The 22,188-nt window shown below is 37.8% G+C and overlaps 1 protein-coding gene across 1 annotated transcript in view; it reads left to right on the plus strand.

The window, feature by feature from the left end:
- The window catches only part of Asb4 (ankyrin repeat and SOCS box containing 4), a 57,793-nt gene that overhangs the window by 20,114 nt on the left and 15,491 nt on the right, over positions 1-22,188 (plus strand). The window contains exon 3 of the mRNA XM_027952827.2: positions 18,417-18,907. Coding sequence (XP_027808628.1) covers positions 18,417-18,907 — 491 coding nt within the window. The remainder of the gene's footprint in view (positions 1-18,416; positions 18,908-22,188) is intronic.

A 22,188-nucleotide genomic window follows, 5' to 3' on the forward strand; every position in this document is an offset into this window, starting at 1 on the left:
AGCTATATACTGCAGGACAGAGTTAAGCATCCTGCATCCGTTGTTTGAGCTTGGAACAGAGCAAAGCTAGTTTGGTTGCCATGGTAACCAACACCATGGCTCCAGGTTCATTAATCCTGTGTTCCAAACTAAGCACTTAGCAATAGCTTCTGAATAAATGCAACAAAGCTCTGCATACTGAAAAGGGCACATTCATGTTAAGCAGGGGAAAAAGGTTTTCAATTTCATTCATTAAACTTGAGTAAATAATTTAATATCTTTGTGCGCCAGTCCTCAGAGCTAATGAATAAGGATAAATGCTTAATGGAAAATCTAGCTTAATAAAGTTAACAGCATCGGCTCTCCATATAAAGGAAATTGATGTTGCCAGTATATATGCATATGAAGGGGAAAATGGAAAGGAAAATAACAAATATTAAGCATCTACGATGTGGATATGTCAGGTACCTTAAAATAAAATGTCTCATTTAATCCTTGCAATGACCACGTGAGGCGCACATTATTCTGCTCATTTTATAGATGAGGAATCAGAGACTCAGAGAAGTTAAATAAGGCCTCGGTGCACACAGCTCCTCGTATTCCAGAAGACTCAATTCTATTTGGTTAATGTTCATGATGATCCTCCCTGCCTGCCTGGGAATTGTGTACTGTTTACCCATCCGAGACATTTGACTAATTAAAAAATGAGAAGAAAAGTTTGTGCTAAGGTGACACAGTATAAAAGAGAAGCTTAAATATTGGATTGAAGGTCCATTAGCTTGAAAAATAGTCACTGCCATGAGATGTTTTAAGGAAAAAAATACAAGAAGGCAGCTGGGTATAGTAACAGGGTGTTTAATTAAGACATGAAAAACAGTCAATGCTTCTTCCAAAATTTGTTCCCTCAAAGCAATCATTTATCCCCACTCTGTCACTTCCTAGCATGAAGAAGGTTTGGAGTTGGGCTGCAGACCCTCAACACAGGAGCTGATTCTTTCCCTCTGGATAGGGTGTCATGCCTTTGTTTGGGTTTTTTGGATTTGCTGCAATGAATGTTGAGATAAGTGATGAAAGAAGATATAGTAAAAATCCATTAATTCATTTTCCTTAAAATTAAACTCTTTAATTAAAAAACACCACCTTGATCAATTTCCAGTTTCTGCCTCCAACAATGTGATATATCGAGGTGTGAAATAATAGAAACAACTAGATGCAAGTTAAATATCCCTGTCATTAAACTTAGCTGTTAGCATTTTGTTTTTTTAATCTAACTACCAATTGTTCGGTCTCAGCCATACAGTTATCTCTGTCTATTTTCTCATCAGAGTCACATAATGCTGCCCAGACTAGTCCCAAGAGCATTTTCAGAGGGAAAGAAGCAAGAACAGCTTTCTTTCACCCCCGTCGGCATTATAGGTTTTCTTCTCAGGCTGGCTCTCTTGACTTTAAGTTCCCCTATCAAAAGCCACATGTGACTTGTGTTCTGAGTTTTCATCCTGGGTGTGCTATCTTTCCTCTATAGCTAGAAGCATCAGAAATCGGAAATTAAAGGATGACATTTCCTTGGGTCTGTACTACTTCATTTTTTTTTTTCCTATCAGCACTTCTTTAATTTTATCTTCCTTAGAGTAGCCTGGATCTTATTATCCTCCAAACATTTTAAACACATTTAGCATAAGATATCAGATTTAGAAACAGAAATGCAGTGTTTTCTTTGTAACCTCTGTAAGTAATAACTTATGTATGATAATCAAAACAACTTAAGAAGGGGATTCAAGGGCTCAGACTTGGAGGTAATGGTCAAATCAAACAAAAGCCCAAGGCTCCAATCTCAGTTTTCCATTAAGCTAACAAAGAAAACACACAAATAAGGAAAATGGAAAAAAACATCAGAATTGGCGGTTAAGAAAATCAAGCATATGCCAGCAGAATTGGAGGTTAAACATAAGCCAGTTTCCTAAAGGTCTCTACTAATTAGAAAGCCAATGGGAACAGAACGAGTGGACCCTGTCTTTTCTGAGACAAAACATCTCCCTAGCAATCAGAAGAGGTATTAGCCAACCCCTGTGAAGAGCCACCAAGGGGTGGATGCTGCTGGGGGGGGGGGTCCCCTATAAGGGGGCCCACCTAAAGCAAATCCCTGGAGCTCAGTGTTCTTTGTGGTTGTTTACTTGTGGCCTTAGACATCTTGAAACTCTCAGAAACATTCTTCAGAGAAGAGGGCCACACCAACCAAAGAACTAGATGGTACAGACAGGAAACAAATTCACTTCCTGCAAGCAACGCTGAATTAACCTGGGTGAGACCCTGAAGCAAGGTGGGCTTGGACTTAATAATAGCAGCAACTACCAGATGCCATTTCTATTGCACACCTGGAAATTTATCCACGTTATCATCAATCATCACAACTATCACGTGAGAGTCGTTCTATTATCCTCATGTGCGGATTTAAACTCCCAGCTTTAGACAAATGGCTGTAATGGTAAAACCAGATTTTGACTGTAGATTGATCACAATGCTGAGTACCTGTTTTGTCCACCAGGTGGTGCTGCCTCCCCTTTGCTAGGGAGAGTACTGGGCTAGAGGTATCTAATTAGTCTTGGAACTGTCCTGAGACTTTTCTTTTGCCCTACCTAGGGAATCTTTGTCTCCCTGGTGTGTTTAACATGTCAGTCAGTGAACCCGCACTCCTTTAGCTCTTATGTAAAGGATGGCAAGATATAACTCCTTGAAATCTCAGCCCTCATCTACCAATTAAGGACATTGTTAATAACTCAATTTCATTCTAGGAAACTCCAGCAAGGGCTCAGGGATGATGTATGACTCCCCTCTGCCCCCTCAAAAAAGGAAAGATTCCTTTGGTTAAAATAAGTTTTGGGAAATTCATGTTAAGTTAGATTTCCTCACCATAGGGCTTCCTCAGAATCTTTTATATGGTAATGTGAGTTGTAAATAGACAAAAGTTATACAGAATCTACACATTAATTTAGCCACAGACCTTTTAATTTGCATGCATCTCCTATTACCAGTATGCTACAGAGCAGACTTTGGGAAATGTTGGCTTAGAGGAATGAGATTGGGGATTAGAAGGGAAGCTCATATTTGTGCTCCAAGAACTGCACAGAGCTCTGTGTACATCGGTCTTCCGATGTATAGCTGAGGGCAGGCAGGCAGGTGGGCAGGAGATCCAGGAAGAAGCTGCAGTCTGCTAGCAGAATTCCTTCTGGCTTGTGTTAGATGGGCTTTTGCTCTATCAAGGCCTCCAATGGATTGGGTGAGGACCCCCTGGATTATAAAAGTAATCTCTTTTCACTCAAAGTCCACCGATTCAAATGTGAATCTCATCCAACAGACACCTTCAGAAAAATGTTTGATCAAATATATCTGGGCCACCATGGCCCAGCCAAGATGACACATGAAATTAACCATCACGTCCACTGACACCTGTGTCAGATTTCTGACCTACAGATCTATAAGATAAATGAACTTGTGCTGTTTTAGGCCATTCAGTTTGTGGTAGTCGGTCACAGCAGTAAGAGGAGGCCAATACAGTGGCCATCTATGTAGTCTAAGCATCAGCATCTACTACAGAGCTGGTAATTTCCTGAGGACTTGGTCATCTGTCTTTCAGTTTTAGTCCATTTCCCCAGTTCTGCCATCTTCAGGACTGATTTCGTTTCTGACATAGATCTCCAACCCAGTCTCCCAGCTCCTTGACCAGCACCACTCCATGGAACCACCTCATGGTGCTCCAGTTCTCCACTCCCATGATCACACCCGGGCCCTTTATGTTGTCCCATTATTTTCTCTTGTTGCCCTTTTCTCTCAGTCACCCCTCACCTGTTCTTCAATGACACGATGACTCCAGTTCCTCTCACCTCTTCTTATCCAGGTTTCCCATCCCTTAGCATCATTTCTTTCCCTTTTCAGTCAGGGCTTTTGGTTGATTTGTTGAATTACTTTTTCACCAATATTCTAACTTTGCCACAACAGGGCAACAGGGTTCTTCTGGGCTAGTCCACTTCTCTCTCCTTAGTGTTAAATTATCTATTAACAATGCATAAAGAGGAAAGATGGTAGAATGAATCAGATGTTACTTTTCTATGTTCATATATAAATATACCACCAGTGAAATTCCACCTATGTACAACTCTGCATATGTGCAGATATGTACAACCACATGAATGGGATCCTAATTAAAATAAGTTTTACTCAATGTATGTATAATATGTCAAAATATACTCTACTGTCATATATATATATATATATAATGTTTAAAAATACATAAAAACTAGCCAGGTGCAGTGCTGCGTGCCTGTAATCCCAGCAACTCCAGAGGCTGAGGCAGGAGAATTACAAGTTCCAGGCCAACTTCAGCAACTTAGCAAGACCCTATCTCAAAAAATAAAGGGCTGGGATGTAGATAGAGCACTTCTGGGTTCAATCCCCAGTATAGCAAAAGCAAAAATATGAAAATCTAACCACAACACCCTTTGCTATATAGTTTATATAGCAAAGCTATATAAACTAAACAAACAAAAAGTCAAAGATTAATAAGTTATCTACTAATTTTACTAATTTTTATCACCAACGGTATGTACGTTTTTGAGGAGATGTCATACACAGTATTTTCTTAAACAACATAGATAGATGGCTCCCCAAGAGTTGGAGAAGGAGGTTGACTTGCGTGTTCAGAAGTGTCTGGCATCGAGAGCACGAACTCCCCTACCTTCACTTCTTTTTAGTCTGTGTTCATTGACAGTTCACCTCACAGCATGCATCATGTCAGGAATTAAGAGAAGATTCTGGGTCTCTACCTTTCATCCAGATGTCTCAATTTTGAAGATGGTAAAAAAGAAGTCCAACTTGAAGTTTATGGGAAATATTCTGTCCCAGCTGAGAGGGAACATTACCTTGACAACTCAGAGGGAAATTATTGTAAAAATTGCCTTTCTATAAGAAACAGGCAAAAATTGTGAAGACCTCTGCTTAATTCCATCTAAAATTTGAAGTGGACATGGCCTCTACAAGACCCCAGGAGATAACAGGCAGAGATACAAAGCAGGGATACAAAGAAAGCTGGGGAAATAGTTTCCTTCTTCTATTCTCCTCTAAGGGTCCTAGACTATGTAGTACACCTCTGGTTTCACCAGCCTGGGACACAGACAATATCACACACAGAGATCCTGGGTCTAACTGCTGCAATTGGCTACATTCTGCATTAAAGTGAAGTCTTTCTCCAAGGTTCTCTTTCTCTGCTAGGAATCCCAGCAAAGACTTAAACTCTATTCAGGCCATTGTTCTTTCTGGAAGCTACTGGTGGTAGAAAGAACCTAGGTGTTCTCTCTGGACTAAAGGACTTTACTCATAGTCAAGGATATTGTCTACACCAGAGATGGGCTTTATCATGTGTCTTTTGCTGCTGTCGTTGCTACTAAGCCCATTGCTGCTTACCTAATTTCTGCTTATGTAATTGTTTTCTGCTGACTTCGTGCCTCCGTTGTATCTGTCTTCTTCCTGCCACATCATCCCCCATCTCACTCCTGTCCTGCTTCCATGGATCCAGGGTCATTCTTCTTCACCCTCCGAACTGGTCCTGGCCTCCTCTTGATCTCACACACAAACAGGCAGAATTTTGTCCCTGGGTAGAGGAAGAAGTCCTTATTCACTTTCTCTAAGTTCATAGTCTTTTACTTTTTTAAAAAAACTTCCTCAGGATTAACCTCTTCTTCCGCTGAATGACAGTAATAGCATTCATTTCCTACAGTGACAATACTCATCCCAACCCTAAGATAGGGTCTGACTTCATGAGCCCAACAAGATTAGTGCAAAATAACATAATAATGGTACATTTTCCAATGCCTGAGTTATTCAGTCTTATCTCTGGTCGTTTTGCTAAATTTTAATCAGTGTTTTTTTGGAATTAAAAAGATAAAAAATGAAATAAATATAAGGTGACTGAGCTCAGTGCCTGAACCATGATTGTTCTCCAATAGCACATCTAGAAAGATATCTTTTCTTTAAGGTTGAGTAAGTTTAAAATAAACAAAATGATAAATAAACATGGGCTCGATGAAAAAAAAAATATCTGCCTCCCAAGGGATGGGAGGCAATATTCTGAGGAGTTGGCAGATAAGCTTTGATATGAAAAAGATTTGCTTCAGGAGACAGAGGGAAAGTAGTCTCTGATATTTGCTTCCTGTTTTCAATATAGTTTTTTTTTTTTTAATACAGATAGCTGTTAAAGAAAAAAACTTGGTTTTGAGAACAGATTAGTGTCCAGGAGTTCTGTTTAACTAGCCACGCTGACTTTCTAGCCCATTCACGGGCCTTTCTCCAGCCTTGTTTGCTGGGGTTTCCTCTCTTTTGTGTTTAAGTGTTGGTGTGCCCCCCACTAGTTTTCCCATATAAACTCAAGCCTGGCTTCAAATGACATCATAAGGTATTCAACCAGGTTTCTCTCTCCAACCTGATCCTCTACCCCAACCTCCAGATGCCTCTCTTTCTCTCTGTAATCTTTCTACCCTGGACGTTCCATAATCATCTCAAGCTTACCCTGTCCAGAATGAAACTGTGCTCCCACCGGGCCCTCTGTGCTCACCACCTGTCCCATCTCAAGAAATCACAATTCAGTTCTTCCAGTTGTTCAAGCAAAGGCCTAGAGGGTGTTTCTGTTTCCTTACCCTTTCCTCACACCTCACAATAGCCAGACCTGTTGGTGCTGTTAAAATTGATCCAGTCTGACCCCTTCACCCCACCTACACTCTGGCCATCTGACTCCAAGTCAGACTCTTTCTTCCTGAGCTACGATGATGGACCTGATATAATTTACCTGCTTTTACAGCTAGCCAGAGTGAGGGGAGGTGCATTGGTAACTCATTTTGCCTCCCTGTGTGTCCCCTTTGCATTTGGACTGTTGGGTTCCTCACTGACGTCCTGATGTTATTCCCTGCGGCTACCGCTGTCACTCATCTCTTTTGGTGCTTGTCTTCTTTGTGTTTTCTGAACCCGTCAAATTTGTTCCTACCTTGGAAACTACACTCCTGCGGCTTGCTTTGCCAGGAAGGCCTCTCCCCATGAACCTCAAATGGTTTCCTTCCTCACCACCCAAACGTCACACCTTAGAGAGCCTTCATGTGAAAAACATCTTATTCCCTTGTCCTTCTTCATTTCTTATCCAGCTTTATTCTCTCTTTGTTGTATGAGGTATTAGTAAACTTTTTGTCCATCTTCTTCACTAACAAGTCAACTTCATGATGTTGGTGACACTGTTTTCTTTAGTGGCTATATTATTCCCAGGGCCTAGATCAAGGGATCGAACACAGCAGGGGCTCAATAAATACTCATTATGCAAACACCACCTGGATCAATTTTAGAACATTCCATCACCCAACAAGAAACCTGTGCTGTACCCTTCAGCCACCACCCTTCATCTTCCCAAGGCCCCTGCTTCTAGGCAGTTGCTAGCCCACTTTTTGTTTCTATGTACCTGTCTACCCAGGATTTTTCATAAAAATAGAATCTCGTAATAAGTGGTTCTCTATGTTGAGCTACCTTCATTTAGCAGAATGTTTTCAGTGCTAGTTAAAACAATGAAATAAAACAATGTACTAGCATTTCATTGCTTTAGATTAAAGAATAATATTCCATTGTATGACTATCCCACATTTTATTCATCCATTCACTAGTTGATGGACATTTGAATTGTTTCCACTTTGGGGCTATTAGGAATAATGCTGCTATGAATATTTATAGATAATTTTTTTGTGTAGATGTATGTTTTTACTTTCCTAAAATATATGCTTAGCAATATTAGCAAAACTGGAATTGCTGGGTTGTACCATAGCACAGTGTTTAGGGGGAATTTTGGGGGGAATTCCATGATGTTTTCCAAAATGTCTGCAACATTTTACATTTCTACCAGTAGTGTGTAAGGATTCCGATATTTGCATGCCTTTGCTAATACTTGTTTATACATATGTATGTATTTTACCACATCTATTCTCTATTCTAGTGGGCTTGAAGTAGTTTATTTGCATTTCTATGGTAGCTAATGGCATTATGCACCTTTGCATGATTTGCATATTTTCTCTACAGAAAGGTCCTTTTTTTTTTTTTTTTTTTTTTTAGTATTAGGGATTGGTCTCAAGTGCACTTTACTACTGTGCTACCCCAGTCATTTTTTAAATTTTGAGACAAGAGTCCAGGTAGGTTGCTAAGGCTGGCCTTGAACTTGTCATCCTTTTGCCTCAGCCTCCCAAGTATCTGGGATCATATGCATGCACCATTTTGCCTATAACTTTGCTCATTTTTAAATTGGGTTACCATTTTACTATTGTATTCTGTTTTTTAAAAAAATCTATCAGATATATAGTTGTTCCTATAATTTCAAGAGTATTCTATTCATAGGTAACATGAAAAGAGTAGTTATGATTGCTCGAGGAAGTTATGTATAGGAAGAAGAGCAGGAGCAAATAACGACATTCAGGGTGAAACCCAACAATGTAAGGGGTGAGAGAAGAAGACGAATCCTGGAAAAATCATTAAGGAATAGTCAGAGAGGAAGTTGAAGAGCATAGAATTTCAAGGAGTGCATCATCAGCACCACTAGATATAGCAGGGAAGTGCAGTAGACAAAGATTGAAGAATGCAGGTGGGAATGATTCATTGGAGGCCCCTGGTGGCCTTTGTCAGAGTCGTCCCAGCAGATTCTGGTGGACTGAGGGGTGTCCGGGTGGTGAGAAAGCAGGTACAAAAAACAGAGTACATACTTTCAAGATATTTGCCCAAAAATAGATCAAAAGAAATTGTAGGGTAGCTCAAAGGGAAGGAAAGGTGGGGACAAGGGTAACTGTGCTTATACAATGAAGGCAGAGTGATGCAAAAGGAGATGTTGACTATATAGAACAGAGAAATTATTCGTGGGGCAACATTTTGTTGCTGGGAATATGATCAATTGCAAAGACGGAGATATTGGCCTTCAATTAAAGGAGAGACCTCTTTTCTCTTAAAATAAAAGGAAGGCAGTTAAGGTAAGCATTATTTGTTCATTTTATTGCCACCTGCAGAAACTCCATTCAGTGGTGGTAGAAAAAGTAGAGGTCACTATTCTGTGGTTCTCATCTACTCAGGCTCGCTGGAGATCACACTTTCTAGTTCCTTTATGGTTTAGCAGGTGTATGACTCTTATAACTAATGACAAGTGAAAAGGAAAAATAAGAGTCACTTTCAGTCTTTTGGGATGAAAAGTTCATATGGGAGATATGGGAGTTTTTTTTTTTTTTGGTTTGGTTTGGTACCAGGAATTGAACTCAGGGGCCTTAGCCATTGAGCCATATCCCCCAGTACTTTTTTATATTTTACTTAAAGACAGGGTCTGGCTGAGTTGTTTAGGGCTTCACTAAGTTGCTGAGGCTGGTTTTGAACTCGTGATCCTCCTGCCTCAACCTCCCAAACTGATGGGATTACAGGCATGCACCACAGCCCCTGCTTCATGTTGGATTCACAGTCAATTTTTCTCTCTGGTTAAGGACACTCAGGTAGAGGTGGCAAAACCACAAGACCAACCAAGGCAGCTTAGATTCCTTAGAGATCAAATAGAAGACATTTGATCCATCCTTTGTGAAAGTGAGAAATAAATCATTGCTCTAAGGCTCTGAGATTTGAGTGTTGTTACAATATCTATTTAGTTTATCCTGACTAAATCCTAGTCTATGGAAAAATTAGAATATATTGGCAATCAAGGAAGAGTTTAATGAGTAGCGAAGGGTAAGACAGAGACACAACTGGGACCAGTAACTCATACTAAGTCTAACAGAGTGCAGATATGTAAACCTCTAACAGGAATCTACTGCAGGAAGATCCAGTGAGATTTTTGGGGAGTGGTAATGCAATTCGCCCTGAAAGTTTTAGGAATGGGGAATGCAAGTATGTTAGATGGGGTGTCTAAAAGGCTTTGCACAAAGATTAGAGAAAGACTGAGCTAGATACCTATGTTGCCTGTGAAAACGGTAGAGTCACTGAGAGTTGTGAGATTATTGATAAAAAAGGATGAGGAATAACTTCCCTGGGTGGCATAAACCTTAAAGGATGAGGTATATAGGGCAAGGAAGTAATGGTTCTTGCTGATCTAGAAGAAAGTAGTTCTTAACTTCAGAGTAAAGACAATGGGAGTATTAGAGAAATGGGACCTTAAGGAAAAGGGTATTTCATTCAAGATTTCATTTAAGACAAGACTATGGAAGATACAAGAAAATGTATTTGCTTTAGATTGTAACCTGAAAGGGCAAAATTGAAACAAGAACAAAGCAGCCAACTGAAAATATGCTTTGGTGACAGTTAATAACAAACTTGACACTGTACAAAATTGCATCCTTGACAAAGAAGCAGACCTGAGAAACAATTCCAGAACACTCAGAAAATAAACAGCTCTGAATAGGAAAAAAGAGATCTAACCTTTGAATAACAGATGTTTCAAAAGAAAGCTTACCTTTAATAATGAGACAATGTATGTAAGACTCATAGTGAAGGTTCAAAAAAATAGCAGACTTTATTAATTTTTTCATAAAGGAACATGGAGCAAACATGATCTCTTTTACCTGCACCAAAACTTGAACGAGTCCTTTGAATGGAGGCAGATGTAGCTCAAGTTGATGAGAACAGGTGTGCAGCACCAGGATGAAACATCTCAGATCAAACAGAGCTAATGAGGATTCTAAGCCTCCGCTTGAAGTTAGTAAATTGAACTAAATTTCTCCTCCAGTCCTTGCTGTCAGCCCACATTAACATTTTCTCTGTGCCTTTACACATGTTGCAGGCCGCTATGAACAATAAGACTGAAGAATTTTTTACCCTGTCTTACCACCTTTTCTAGGAAAAGTGCAATTTTTCTAGAGGATGTTGAAAAGAAAGCCATGAGCTTATTTAGTCTTATGTTCATTCATGCACTTGAGATCCAAAGTTAAAAAAAAATTGTGAGAAGGAATTTCTTATCAATGACTATAATTTAATAATTGATGGGTAGTGAACATTTTAAGCCCCCCAAAAAAAGAGGGGTTAATTTTTAATACAGAAAGAAATGTTTCCTTTAAAAATATGACCTATATTTCATAATAATAGAAGAAAAAATTCTTATTTTAAAAATATGCACCCATTTGGAGATTAAATGGTTAGGTTTGGTTTTTGACAAAATTGATAAAGAAGTCTAAACATGTTTAATAAAATATCCAATTTCAACAATAAAATAGTACAATTATGCAATCGAGTGAATAAATAGAAGACTACTTGTAAAGGAACAAAACTTGGTGAGCTTCCATTTCTCAACAGTGTTTGGTATTTAAAAAGAGTGGAACAAACATACAGAATTTTGTGGAGAAAATGCTGTTACTCAAAAATTGCATATTCTTCAAATGGCATTTTCAATGTACGACCCCATTAGGAAAATATTGTTAGGTACTTGACTTCTTAGAAACATACCTGAAGTAATCCTACCTAAAAAATCAACTGGACACATAAAACTATAATTGGATGATGCATGAGATATGAGGTGCAGTCATAAAACAATTCTCTTTAAATTAATAATTATTTCAGAGGGTCTAGCTTTTCCCCCATGTGGGATGAAAACAGGCAGGTTCATATGCTCTCAGGTAATTCTTAGGCGAGAGAGAGAGAGAGAGAGAGAGAGAGAGAGAGAGAGAGAGAGAGAGAGAGAGAGAGAAAGTTTGACAGTCACTTTTAGTCTCAAAACTCAGTCCCAATTCAAAAGTCAGACAACCAAAGCTGAATAAATTTAAACTTGATTTAAAATTGAGGCACCTCTCCCTCTTCCTTTTGCTTTTCTGCTTCAGATTGGAAGCATTCAGAGGGAGAAGGACACTAATCTCTTCCTCACCTGGCACTTCTACTTTTTCTTACTGCATCTCATTACTAAGGCTGGTTTCCAACTGCTGCAGAGCTGGTGCAATGGAAAGGGGTAAAGGAAAGAAGAGTAGGCATGGCATTGGCAGGTAAAGGGGTGGCGTTGGAGAAGATAATGCTAAGTGAAGTCAGCCAATACCCCCAAAACAAATGCCGAATGTTTTCTCTGATATAAGGAGGCTGACTCATAGTGGGGCAGGGAGGAGGAACATGGGATGAATAGATGAATTCTAGATAGGGCAGAGGGGTGGGAGGGAAAGGGAGGGGGCAGGGGGCAGTGGAATGTGATGGACATCATTATCCAAAGTACATGTATGAAGACTTGAATTGGGTGGCAGCATACTTTATATATAAATAGAGGTATGAAAAATTGTGGAATATATGTGTAATAAGAATTATAATACAAAAAAAAACAAAGTACATGTATAAAGGCATGAATTGGCGTAAACATACTTTATATACAGAGATACGAAAAATTGTGCTGTATATGTGTAATAAGAATTGTAATGCATTCTGCTGTTGTGTATTTAAAAAAATGAAATCAATAAAACTAAAAAAAAAGAAAGAAAGAAAGAAAAGAAGATTAGGAAACTTCTTCCTTCTAGGGATCTAGCTTGGCCACTTTCTGGGTTTGGCAGTCATTTAAAACAAAGGAACTAGATAAGCACATAGAAATAAATTGAAGTAATATAGTTTACTGACTACAAATCAAAGGCAGTAGTCAACATTGTTTAACAAACATTAACTTTAGAATAATAGTTATCTCTGTGGAAAAAGAAAGGGAGGAGAGAAAAAGGAAGTGTTTCAGGCTTTCCTGTTAAGTTCTATTTCAGGGAAAAAAAAGAAAAGAAAGCTAAAGTAAATATGGCAAAAATGAATATCTATTAAATAGAGTTATGATATCTAAATGTTATAATATTTTCTGTATGTTGGGATAATTCATACTTTATAAAAATCTTAATTTGGTGCTATTGCAATAATAGATATTAAGACGTAGTAATACAATAGAGTTAACCCAACTCTACATGTAATCATAAAATACTTTTGATTTTTAGATAAACATGGACATTTCTAGGAAAGTAACTATAGTAAAAAAAATCAAGGTAATATTGGGTTTGATTTATTCAGAACTGTCTAAGAATTTTTTTCCTCATTTGAGAATATCATTCATTATGGTTGTGATGCTCAAGATGTTTCAGTTACAATACAAAACACCTGTATCAGTGCAAATATGTAGCGGTTCAGATTCTAAATAAGGGTTCAATGAAGGCACTATTTCATTATGTCATCTAGGGTGGTCTTCCCCAAACATTAGTAAGTTAAATTTTACACTACCTCTTTGTAATTTATATTATTTATAACAATCACAATTTTGCTTCTAATCAATGTTAGCAAAGACATTGTATTTATTTTTCAAAGCCTTGTGTGAAGGTAGGTGATATTACCTATGGAGGTTACTGAAGAATAGGGAAGGAAAGGCTTGTCCTGAAGGGTTGGGAAGCACTGATCCTCCTGGTCCTCCAACTCAGCCCCATTTTCCCCCACAGGAGATCTTCAAGAAATCATGACCATCTGGACATGGAGACAAGAGAGGGGATGGTGTAGGGATATGGAAAGGGGAAAGGGATTCCCCACGTTTGGGAAGACAGAGGGGTGAGAGTTTCTGCAGTGACAGAGACCTGTTCCCATTCCCCTGATTCTCTGGGAAGTGACAGAACTTGGAGGGAGTGGATGCTTGGCCTGTAGGGAGCAGGAAAGGCCAGCAGAGGGAGCCACAGTGACGACTGATGGTGGATGGCCAGCTAACCCGAGGTCTCCTCACTAGGACTGATGAAATCACTGTTATCTCTTGAAGATACCAAAAGAAGACAATGGCAGAAGAGGAAAAATTAATATTAATGGCACCGTGTTAAAATCCCTCCTCAATCCTGCCTTCAGGACATTTCCCCACAACTACCTTTCCCTTGGGCCTGGGGCCCTATCCCATTCTCAGTGCACACAAACCTTGGTGTCTGTTACCCACAGGTGAAATTTGCAAGGTCCTTGTTCTTTATCATGCATAGAAAATTTAAATTTTTATCTGTCTCCTTGGTTGGCATTCCAGAGTGCCTTGCATGAGTTATAAAGTTCATGGAGGGCATCCTCTCATGAAAAGTTACTTTATCCCCAATCATTTATCCTGCTCACCTAGGATGAAAATACTCACAAACTCTTTTAGGGCATGTAAATTTACAGGAATGTAAAGAAACCCTCTTAAAGAAATAGACCGTATTTATGCATGGAAGGATTCCATAGTATAAGAAAATCAAATCTTTCTAAATTGATGTGTACATCAAAATAAGACCCAGATGAATCAAGTGTTAAATATTTTATGGGTTAAAAAAATCTATAAAGTACTATATTATAAATCTGGATAGTTATACAACCTCTGAGAGAAGTAGGACATTCTAATATAAAGAGGAGAAAAACAAGGAAAAGTTGGCTTATCTAAAGTTATTGCCACTGTATTTAGGAAAAATCTGAATAAAATGGTTCAAATATACAGCATTATGATAGCATCAGCTTACATTTTAATTTAGTGAGGAGTTCATAAAATGCAAATGAAGCATAAAAGATTCAATATATAAGTAGATTAATATTTGGACCATGGACTAAAGAAGAAACACCACTATTTAATAATTACAAAGAAAATGTTCAACTCTACTAATCAAATGTGAATTCGGATTTTAAAAATGACACCATTTCTTCTTCCTAACTATCAAATTTTTTTAAAAAAAATTTATAATAACATACTGTTGAGGGAAATAGCTACTTTTATGCATCAATGGGAAAGATGAATGTAACTTTGGGTAATCATTCATAAAGATCCTCAACCTATTTCAGATGTTCTAACTTATAAGATCAAAATTTTGGAAATATATTCTATGTCCAATAGTAGGTTGTACACTTACTTGCTGGAATATTATGTTGTTATTTAAAAATGTTTAAAGTGATAATATGGCAACACATACTACCATATTAGTATTAGGAATACTAATAATAGCACATAAAAAGTAATGCAAATATTAAAGTGTTTAACTTAATTGATAATTAGAGAAAACATTCAAACACAATGAGATATCATGTAGTATCCAACAGATTGACCAAATTTAAGTAGACTGAAAATACTACTGCTGAGGAGGATGTGGCACAGAAAGAGCCCTCACACATACTCATTAGAGCACAAACTGGCACAACCACCTGTTTGATGCTATCTAATGAAGTTAAAGATACACATACTCAATGCCCCAGCCATTCCACTTATAGGTATTCCACTTATAGGTATAGAAACCAGAGATTTTTTTTTTTTTTTTTTTTTTTTGTATATGAGCACTGGAATACAGGATTGACACTGTGGTTGGAATGACTTAACTGGAAATATCCATTACCAGTAGGATGCATAAATCATGAGTTACTTATTCTAAAAGATAGAACACAATAAAATGAATAAATGAGTGTTAAACATGATGGTATAGATTGTTTTCCCCAGCATAATGTTGAGTGAAAGAAACAAATCATAAATGAATATGTGTTCATGATTTCATCTATCCTAAGTGCAAAAGTACCTACTAGTTTAGATTTATATACAAAAGTGGAAAAACTAAAAGAAATGCAGAGATCTGATTAACTGAATACACCTGATTCTCTGATAATGGTTGCCTTTGGCAAAATGGAGCTGTGTTTGGAGAGAGTAGTGAAGTAGAAGGCTTTTCTGGGTCTAGAAGTATTTGATTTCTGGGCTGGGGTTATAGCTTCATGGTAGAGCACTCACCTAGCACGTGCAAAGCACTGGGTTCGATCCTCAGCACCACATAAAAACAAATAAATAAAATAAAGGTATTGTATCCAACTAAAACTAAAAAAAAATTTTTTAAAGAAGCGTTTGATTTCTTGACTTGGGATATAATTATATGTATGGTAACGTTATAATTATATATGAATATATATGTAAGATAATTAAAATGTGCATTTTAAATACTCTATAATGCAAGTTACATTTTATAGGTTGGATTATGTCCCGTACCCCTGCAAAAAAAAAAAAAAGAAATAGGTTTAGGCCTCAATCTTCAATAATTCAACATGTGAATTTGAAAGAGGGTTGTTGCAGATGGCATTACTTAAATTAAGATGAGGTCATACTAGAGCAGGGTGGGTCCCTAGTGCAATAGGATTGCTGTCCTTATAAGAGAATGGTCATATGAAAAGCAGACACAAAGAAAATGCCCTTTGAGGATGGAAACAGAGACATCTGCAAGCGAAGGGTCATCAAGGATTACCAGCCATCACCAGAAGCTAGGAGAGAGGCTGAGAGAGATCTCCCCCACAAGCCTTCAGACGGAACCAACCCTGCTGACACCTTAATTTCAGACTCTTAGTCCCCAGAGCTATGGGAGAATAAATTTCTGTTGTTTTAAGTTATCCAGCATGTGATATTTTATTATGGCAGCTCTGGGAAACTAATGCATTGTACTCTCACATTAAAAAAATATTTGTATAAGTCCACCAAAAATTATATTTCTGATCTGTTTTCTTGAATAAATCCCCAAAACCTAAAGTCAAAAAGTAGTCAAACCATCCAATTTTAAATATTCCCTGGAATAGTTATTCTCAAAGACACAATTCAAGTATAAAAATAAGGAGCTCCTAATCAGAAAAGACAGCCAAGCTGCATATCTAGTTGTACCAAGGGGTCAAGGATCAATTGTAAACGTCCAAGTCCATTAAAAAATAAAGGATGTAGTTGTTCCACGTTGGCCTGTAAAAATTTCATCCTGACCCTCTGCTTCTCTCCCTTACTGGAAAGTCTCCAGCGACTGATGTGACCCTGCACATGGCTGCTGGGAAAACATGCTTATTCATTCCATTTCACTCCTGAGCAAAGACCTGACCTGAAAGAAGACCTCACCCAGAACTTTTCCAGGGCAGAATACTGATGAATACAGGGGCTCGGTGGAAGATCAGCTTGGTTGCAGCTCGAATTTCTGCAATTTAGAAGTACACAGTCTCAGAGTTTGCAGAGAGCAATGTGCTCTTGCAAACCTCACTGGAGGTTTGATTTTGTGTAGCATACTAAGCTTGGTAGTGGAAGTATTGCTTTTCTCAAGTATGTTTCATATGCCATAAATAAGGGCATAAATGAACAATCCATAGAGAACAGATTTTTTGAATTTTAAAAAATACAACATTATTTTTCTACTATGCTCTGTTTTTCAAATATCAAACAAAAGTAATGTACAGAAAAATTTTCTGCAGAAAAATAGTAGTGAGGTAGAATAGCATAGTAATAAGGGAATTTGAAGCCAGCTTGTATGTTCCCAAATCATGATTCTGCTACTTACTAGTTTGTTGTACTTTTGGCAAATTGTTAAGTGCAAATTTCTTCATCTGTAAAATTAGGATTAAAAATGCACATACTGTGAAGAGTTGCTGGGAAGATTCAATGAGGCAGTAAATGAAAAGAATTTAGCTCAGAAGGTTGCACATGGTTAAATGCAAAATAAATATTAGTTATTGAAATAATAATGATAATAATAATAATAATAACAATAATAACATCTCTTCAGACTTACACTTGAAGTAGCTATAAAAATTTCTAGAATTGATTATAGACTTGGCCCCCTAGGGGTCATTTGGTTCGCCATATTAAATTAGATGGAGAAGGGAAATTTCAGCTTCTCAAGTTGACCATTTTAGTACTTAACATTACTTATCAAAAAATATAATTTATTTCAGTTTCCTGGTCTGTTAAATAAGTGGGTTGAATTAAATAATTTCCAGGAGCTTTTCAAACACACACACAAAAAATGTATTTCTAATATCCTTTCTCAACCATAAATCAAACATATTACAGTCTCTAAATTATTTCCTTTCTTTCAGGGAGTATTTCTATTATAGTAGCTTTTACCCTTTTTAATGCAAAATATGACCTTTAGGCTAGTTTGGTGGCCAGAGAGAGAGAAATGTATTTTCTGTATTTTCATTGTATTCCAAAGATTGTGATTTCAATGAAAAGGCCGGGTAATTTCTATGCCACTGAAGTTTTCCTGCACCAAACTTTTAGGTTCATCAGCTTTGAACGAGAAGAAATTCAAAACAATCGATGATTCTTAAAGTCACCCATCTGAGCTTCAAAGTTTGCGATATAACCTTTATTTTAATGGCGTTTGGTATTTTGTTAATAAAAGCTTTATGGTTATAGAAATCATTTGATATTTCCAAATCCACCTGGGAGTTAGGAACTGAGCTTCTTCAAGGCCTTCTTTGTTCTGTGTTCCCCTCCCCTGGGTGCATTTGTGGGCTTTCCAGGAGGTGGCGCTGTTGTTTAAAAAGAGTGACTTCCACGGGGATGAGAAATGGAACTGGGTCAGGAGGGGAGATGTCAGGGGTTAAAAGGAATCACCCAGAAAAGTCATGTTCAATGAACCCTGGGAAGAATGACTAAATAAGTATAAGTAATTGTCTGACTCAATTTCCCCCTTTAGGTGCAAACGTGAATATGAAAACCAACAACCAGGATGAGGAGACCCCCTTGCACACGGCTGCCCACTTCGGCCTCTCTGAGCTGGTGGCCTTCTACGTGGAGCACGGGGCCATCGTGGACAGCGTGAACGCCCACATGGAGACGCCATTGGCCATCGCCACCTACTGGGCCCTCCGCTTTAAAGAGCAGGAGTACAGCAGGGAGCACCACCTCATCTGCCGCATGCTGCTCGACAACAAGGCGGAGGTCAATGCCCGGGATGACGACTTTAAATCCCCCCTCCACAAGGCAGCCTGGAATTGTGACCATGTGCTCATGCACATGATGCTGGAAGCTGGTGCAGAAGCCAATCTCATGGATATCAATGGCTGCGCTGCTATCCAGTACGTGCTGAAGGTCACTTCGGTGCGACCAGCTGCCCAGCCGGAGATCTGCTACCAGCTGCTGTTGAATCATGGGGCTGCTCGAATATACCCTCCGCAGTTCCATAAGGTGAGGCTACGCCGGTCCTGGGCCACTCAGAAGGGTAACCCAGACGCAAATAGTGCTTGTCTTAAATCTCCAGGTAACTCAAGCTTGTTTGAGGCTTGAGTCCTTGGACTACCGACCTCTCCACCTCTAACTTGACCTTCCATTTACATGCCTAGCTCTAGCTGCCTCATCCTAGTCCAAGTCTGTTTGAAATCTGGGTGTGAGAGTCAGGGATGAGAACAAGTGTAGCAGATAATCTTTCATTCTTGTATGTACACCAGTGAATTGATAGTGACTTTCTGGGTGACTGAGGTGAGTTTCCAGAAAGGTGAATGGTGTCAGGTTGGCCATCTTTGAAGCAGAATGTCTGATCTCAAGATGCCTCAACATGCTTTGGAATAAATTAGCTTGTAGCCATGAAAGGGTCACTCCATTTTCCAGTTTGATGGAAGCTAATATTTATTGAGGACTAATAATTATATTTATTCTACATATAAGAATTAAACGCACTGTTGAAAGCATTTTGGTATGTTAATTAAATTGTTACAACAATCCTACAAGGTATATATTATTATCCCCATTCTACAGAGGGGATATATGTATGTTCTAGCACTGCAACTATAGCCCACTGCAACTATAGCCAACTGCAACTATAGCTCCTAACTCCCAGATGGATTTGGTTCCATTATTTATTCTTGTAATATCACACTTCATACCTCTTTTCAGAACAACATTGATTGATAATCTCTAATGGTTTGGCAGGGACCAAATGCTAACAATGTTGATATAACTAAGACATGGAACCTACCCTCAAGTAGTTTGGAATCTAGTAGGAGAGACTAACACATAATAAGCCATGCTAAATGATAAAGTAGGGAAATAAAGGATGTGATGGGAGCAGAGAAGAGAGAAGATTTTTCATTAGGTTACTGAGGGTACTTAGTTTGGTAGCCGAAATGTATTTCACTTTAGAGAAATCAGAGAAAGCTGTACCTAGAATCTCCCTCATTCTAAAAATTTAATTAACTAGAAGGAGAAGAGTTTGCGATGTAGATCAGCTAGCTAATGTAGGGCCACAGAAATCAAATTAACAGAATTTTTACTGAATTCCAGCTAAGTTTTAGCTCCACCTCCTGCCTTGGTAAAATGTCAGGACCTCATCTGAAGCCCTGCAATGTGAGGATTATTCAGAAGAAAAGTTCTGCTGAAGAATTTAAGGGTAGTGCACTCAGGGCAAACTCTAGACGGACAACCTAGAGAGAATTCAGATGAAGATATGGTGGAGTCAGCGACTCCTGTGACCTCTAGAAATAGAAATAGAAATAGAAACTCTATCCTGTTTGTCAGTGTTTTAATAGACGACTAAGTCATTTCTTTTCTTAAAATTATATGTTAAGCTCAGAATGTTCTGGGACTTTCTAACATTTTTATAGACAATTCCAAATGATTGACTACTGGTTACAGGTGTGATTCAGATGGAGGACTGTCTGACTTTGAAGCCTGAGCTCTTAGTTTCTGCTGTATTTTCTGATAACACATTACTCATTAAATGTAATTAAACTTAAAACATTATGAGACAAGAAGACGCCTGAAGAGGTCATTTTGTTTAATTCTTCAGGTTCTAGGCAGAAGTAGTACTTTTGTCCTATTTGTGAACTTCCATGAAGGCAGATTCTGCATCACTGCGGGATACCTGGGTCACCTCTTTAATTCTGAAACATTGCCTCCCTTTCAATTGTAAAAATATATATATATATTTTTTTAATTTTAATTTTTTGTACTACTGGAGATTGAACTCAGGGATGCTCTACCACTACATCCCTAGACCTTTATAATTTTAAAAATTTGAGACAGTGTTTTATTAAGTTGTGAAGGCTGGCCTCCAATTTATAATTCTCCTTCCTCAGCTTCCTAAGTAGCTGGGATTATAGGCATGCACTATCATGCCCAGCTTAACTTAAAAAAAAAAAAAATATATATATATATATATATATATATATATATATATATATATATATATATCTTCAAGCCAGTCTTTCAGTTCATGACCTAGAATAGTTCATATGCATCCTAATTAATTTTTACATCTTTGTATCAGTTTAGACCTGGGGCTTACTTATTCTTTCAAACCAAATTTTATATACCCCCAATTTTTAGCTACTAATTGTATTTGCCTGTGGATCTTAGTTACGTATGTTTGAAAGGACCAAGAATCATGTAGATATTTAACCTTTACATTTTCCCTATAATTTTAAAATAAAAAGGGCTCTATAAAAGAGAAAGTACCCTATATATGGCTTCAAACAATACTCTAAAATCTTTTGTTGAAGATTGGCTTCAGTTGTGAATTATCATCTTTCTTGTGCTTTCAAATTTTTCAATATTTTTTGACTCAAAGAATATTTTCATATCACAACAGCTATACTGTATCTTTAGAAATAAAACCTATGAAAAGTCAGCAACTTATTTAAATTTATATTTAATATATTAACTTATATTAAATTTTATTATATATTAGATATATTAACTTATATTTACATATTATATATCAACTATGTTTAATATATAACTTATTTTTAATGTATTAAATTATCTTAAAAATATAGTGATCTATTAGCTATAAATATCTATTGTTTAGATTTCTTCTATTTTCTCAACATACATTGGCATTCTGGACTTGGCTAAAATAACAGATGTTAACAACCTCAAATGTGAATATAGAATTGAAAATTTTAAATTGCATATGAATTTGTTCCTGCTTTTAGTTTTTCAATTTTTGTCACGTGCATCTCATTCATCCTAGATTTAGCTATGCTTTCATATCAGAAATAAGGAAACATGGACTTTGGGGGTTAAACTTGGGTCTTATTACTTCCATAAGACAGCGAATGAATAAATTAAGATTCTGGAGCCTCAGTTTCTTCCCCGTGAAATGGGTGCACCTTGCCTTTATTCCTTGGCAAGTGTGTAAATTGAGTCCTTTGGAAAGAAGTTAATACTACTTACAGCACTTTACAAATATGCTCAGGGCCTAGAAAACATTTTATGATTCTTTCTCTTAGGCCACTTTCTGTCTTTGCAGACTATCCCTGTTTCTTACCTTGACCTTCACCTGTGTCTTTTAACATTTCTCCCTTGGTCTACTTCCACCTTTTTTCCCCACTCATGTCTTATAAGGCTTTGTGTATTCTTCATAGTAGAACTTCTAGAAGACAGCTCATTTGGTAAAGCATAATTTTGCACATATTTATGCTCCTAGGACACCTACCCTCCAGAGAAAAGGATGGAGAGGGATATGGAGC

The sequence above is a fragment of the Marmota flaviventris genome, chromosome 1 (assembly GCF_047511675.1).
Source record: "Marmota flaviventris isolate mMarFla1 chromosome 1, mMarFla1.hap1, whole genome shotgun sequence".
Classification (NCBI taxonomy): domain Eukaryota; kingdom Metazoa; phylum Chordata; class Mammalia; order Rodentia; family Sciuridae; genus Marmota; species Marmota flaviventris.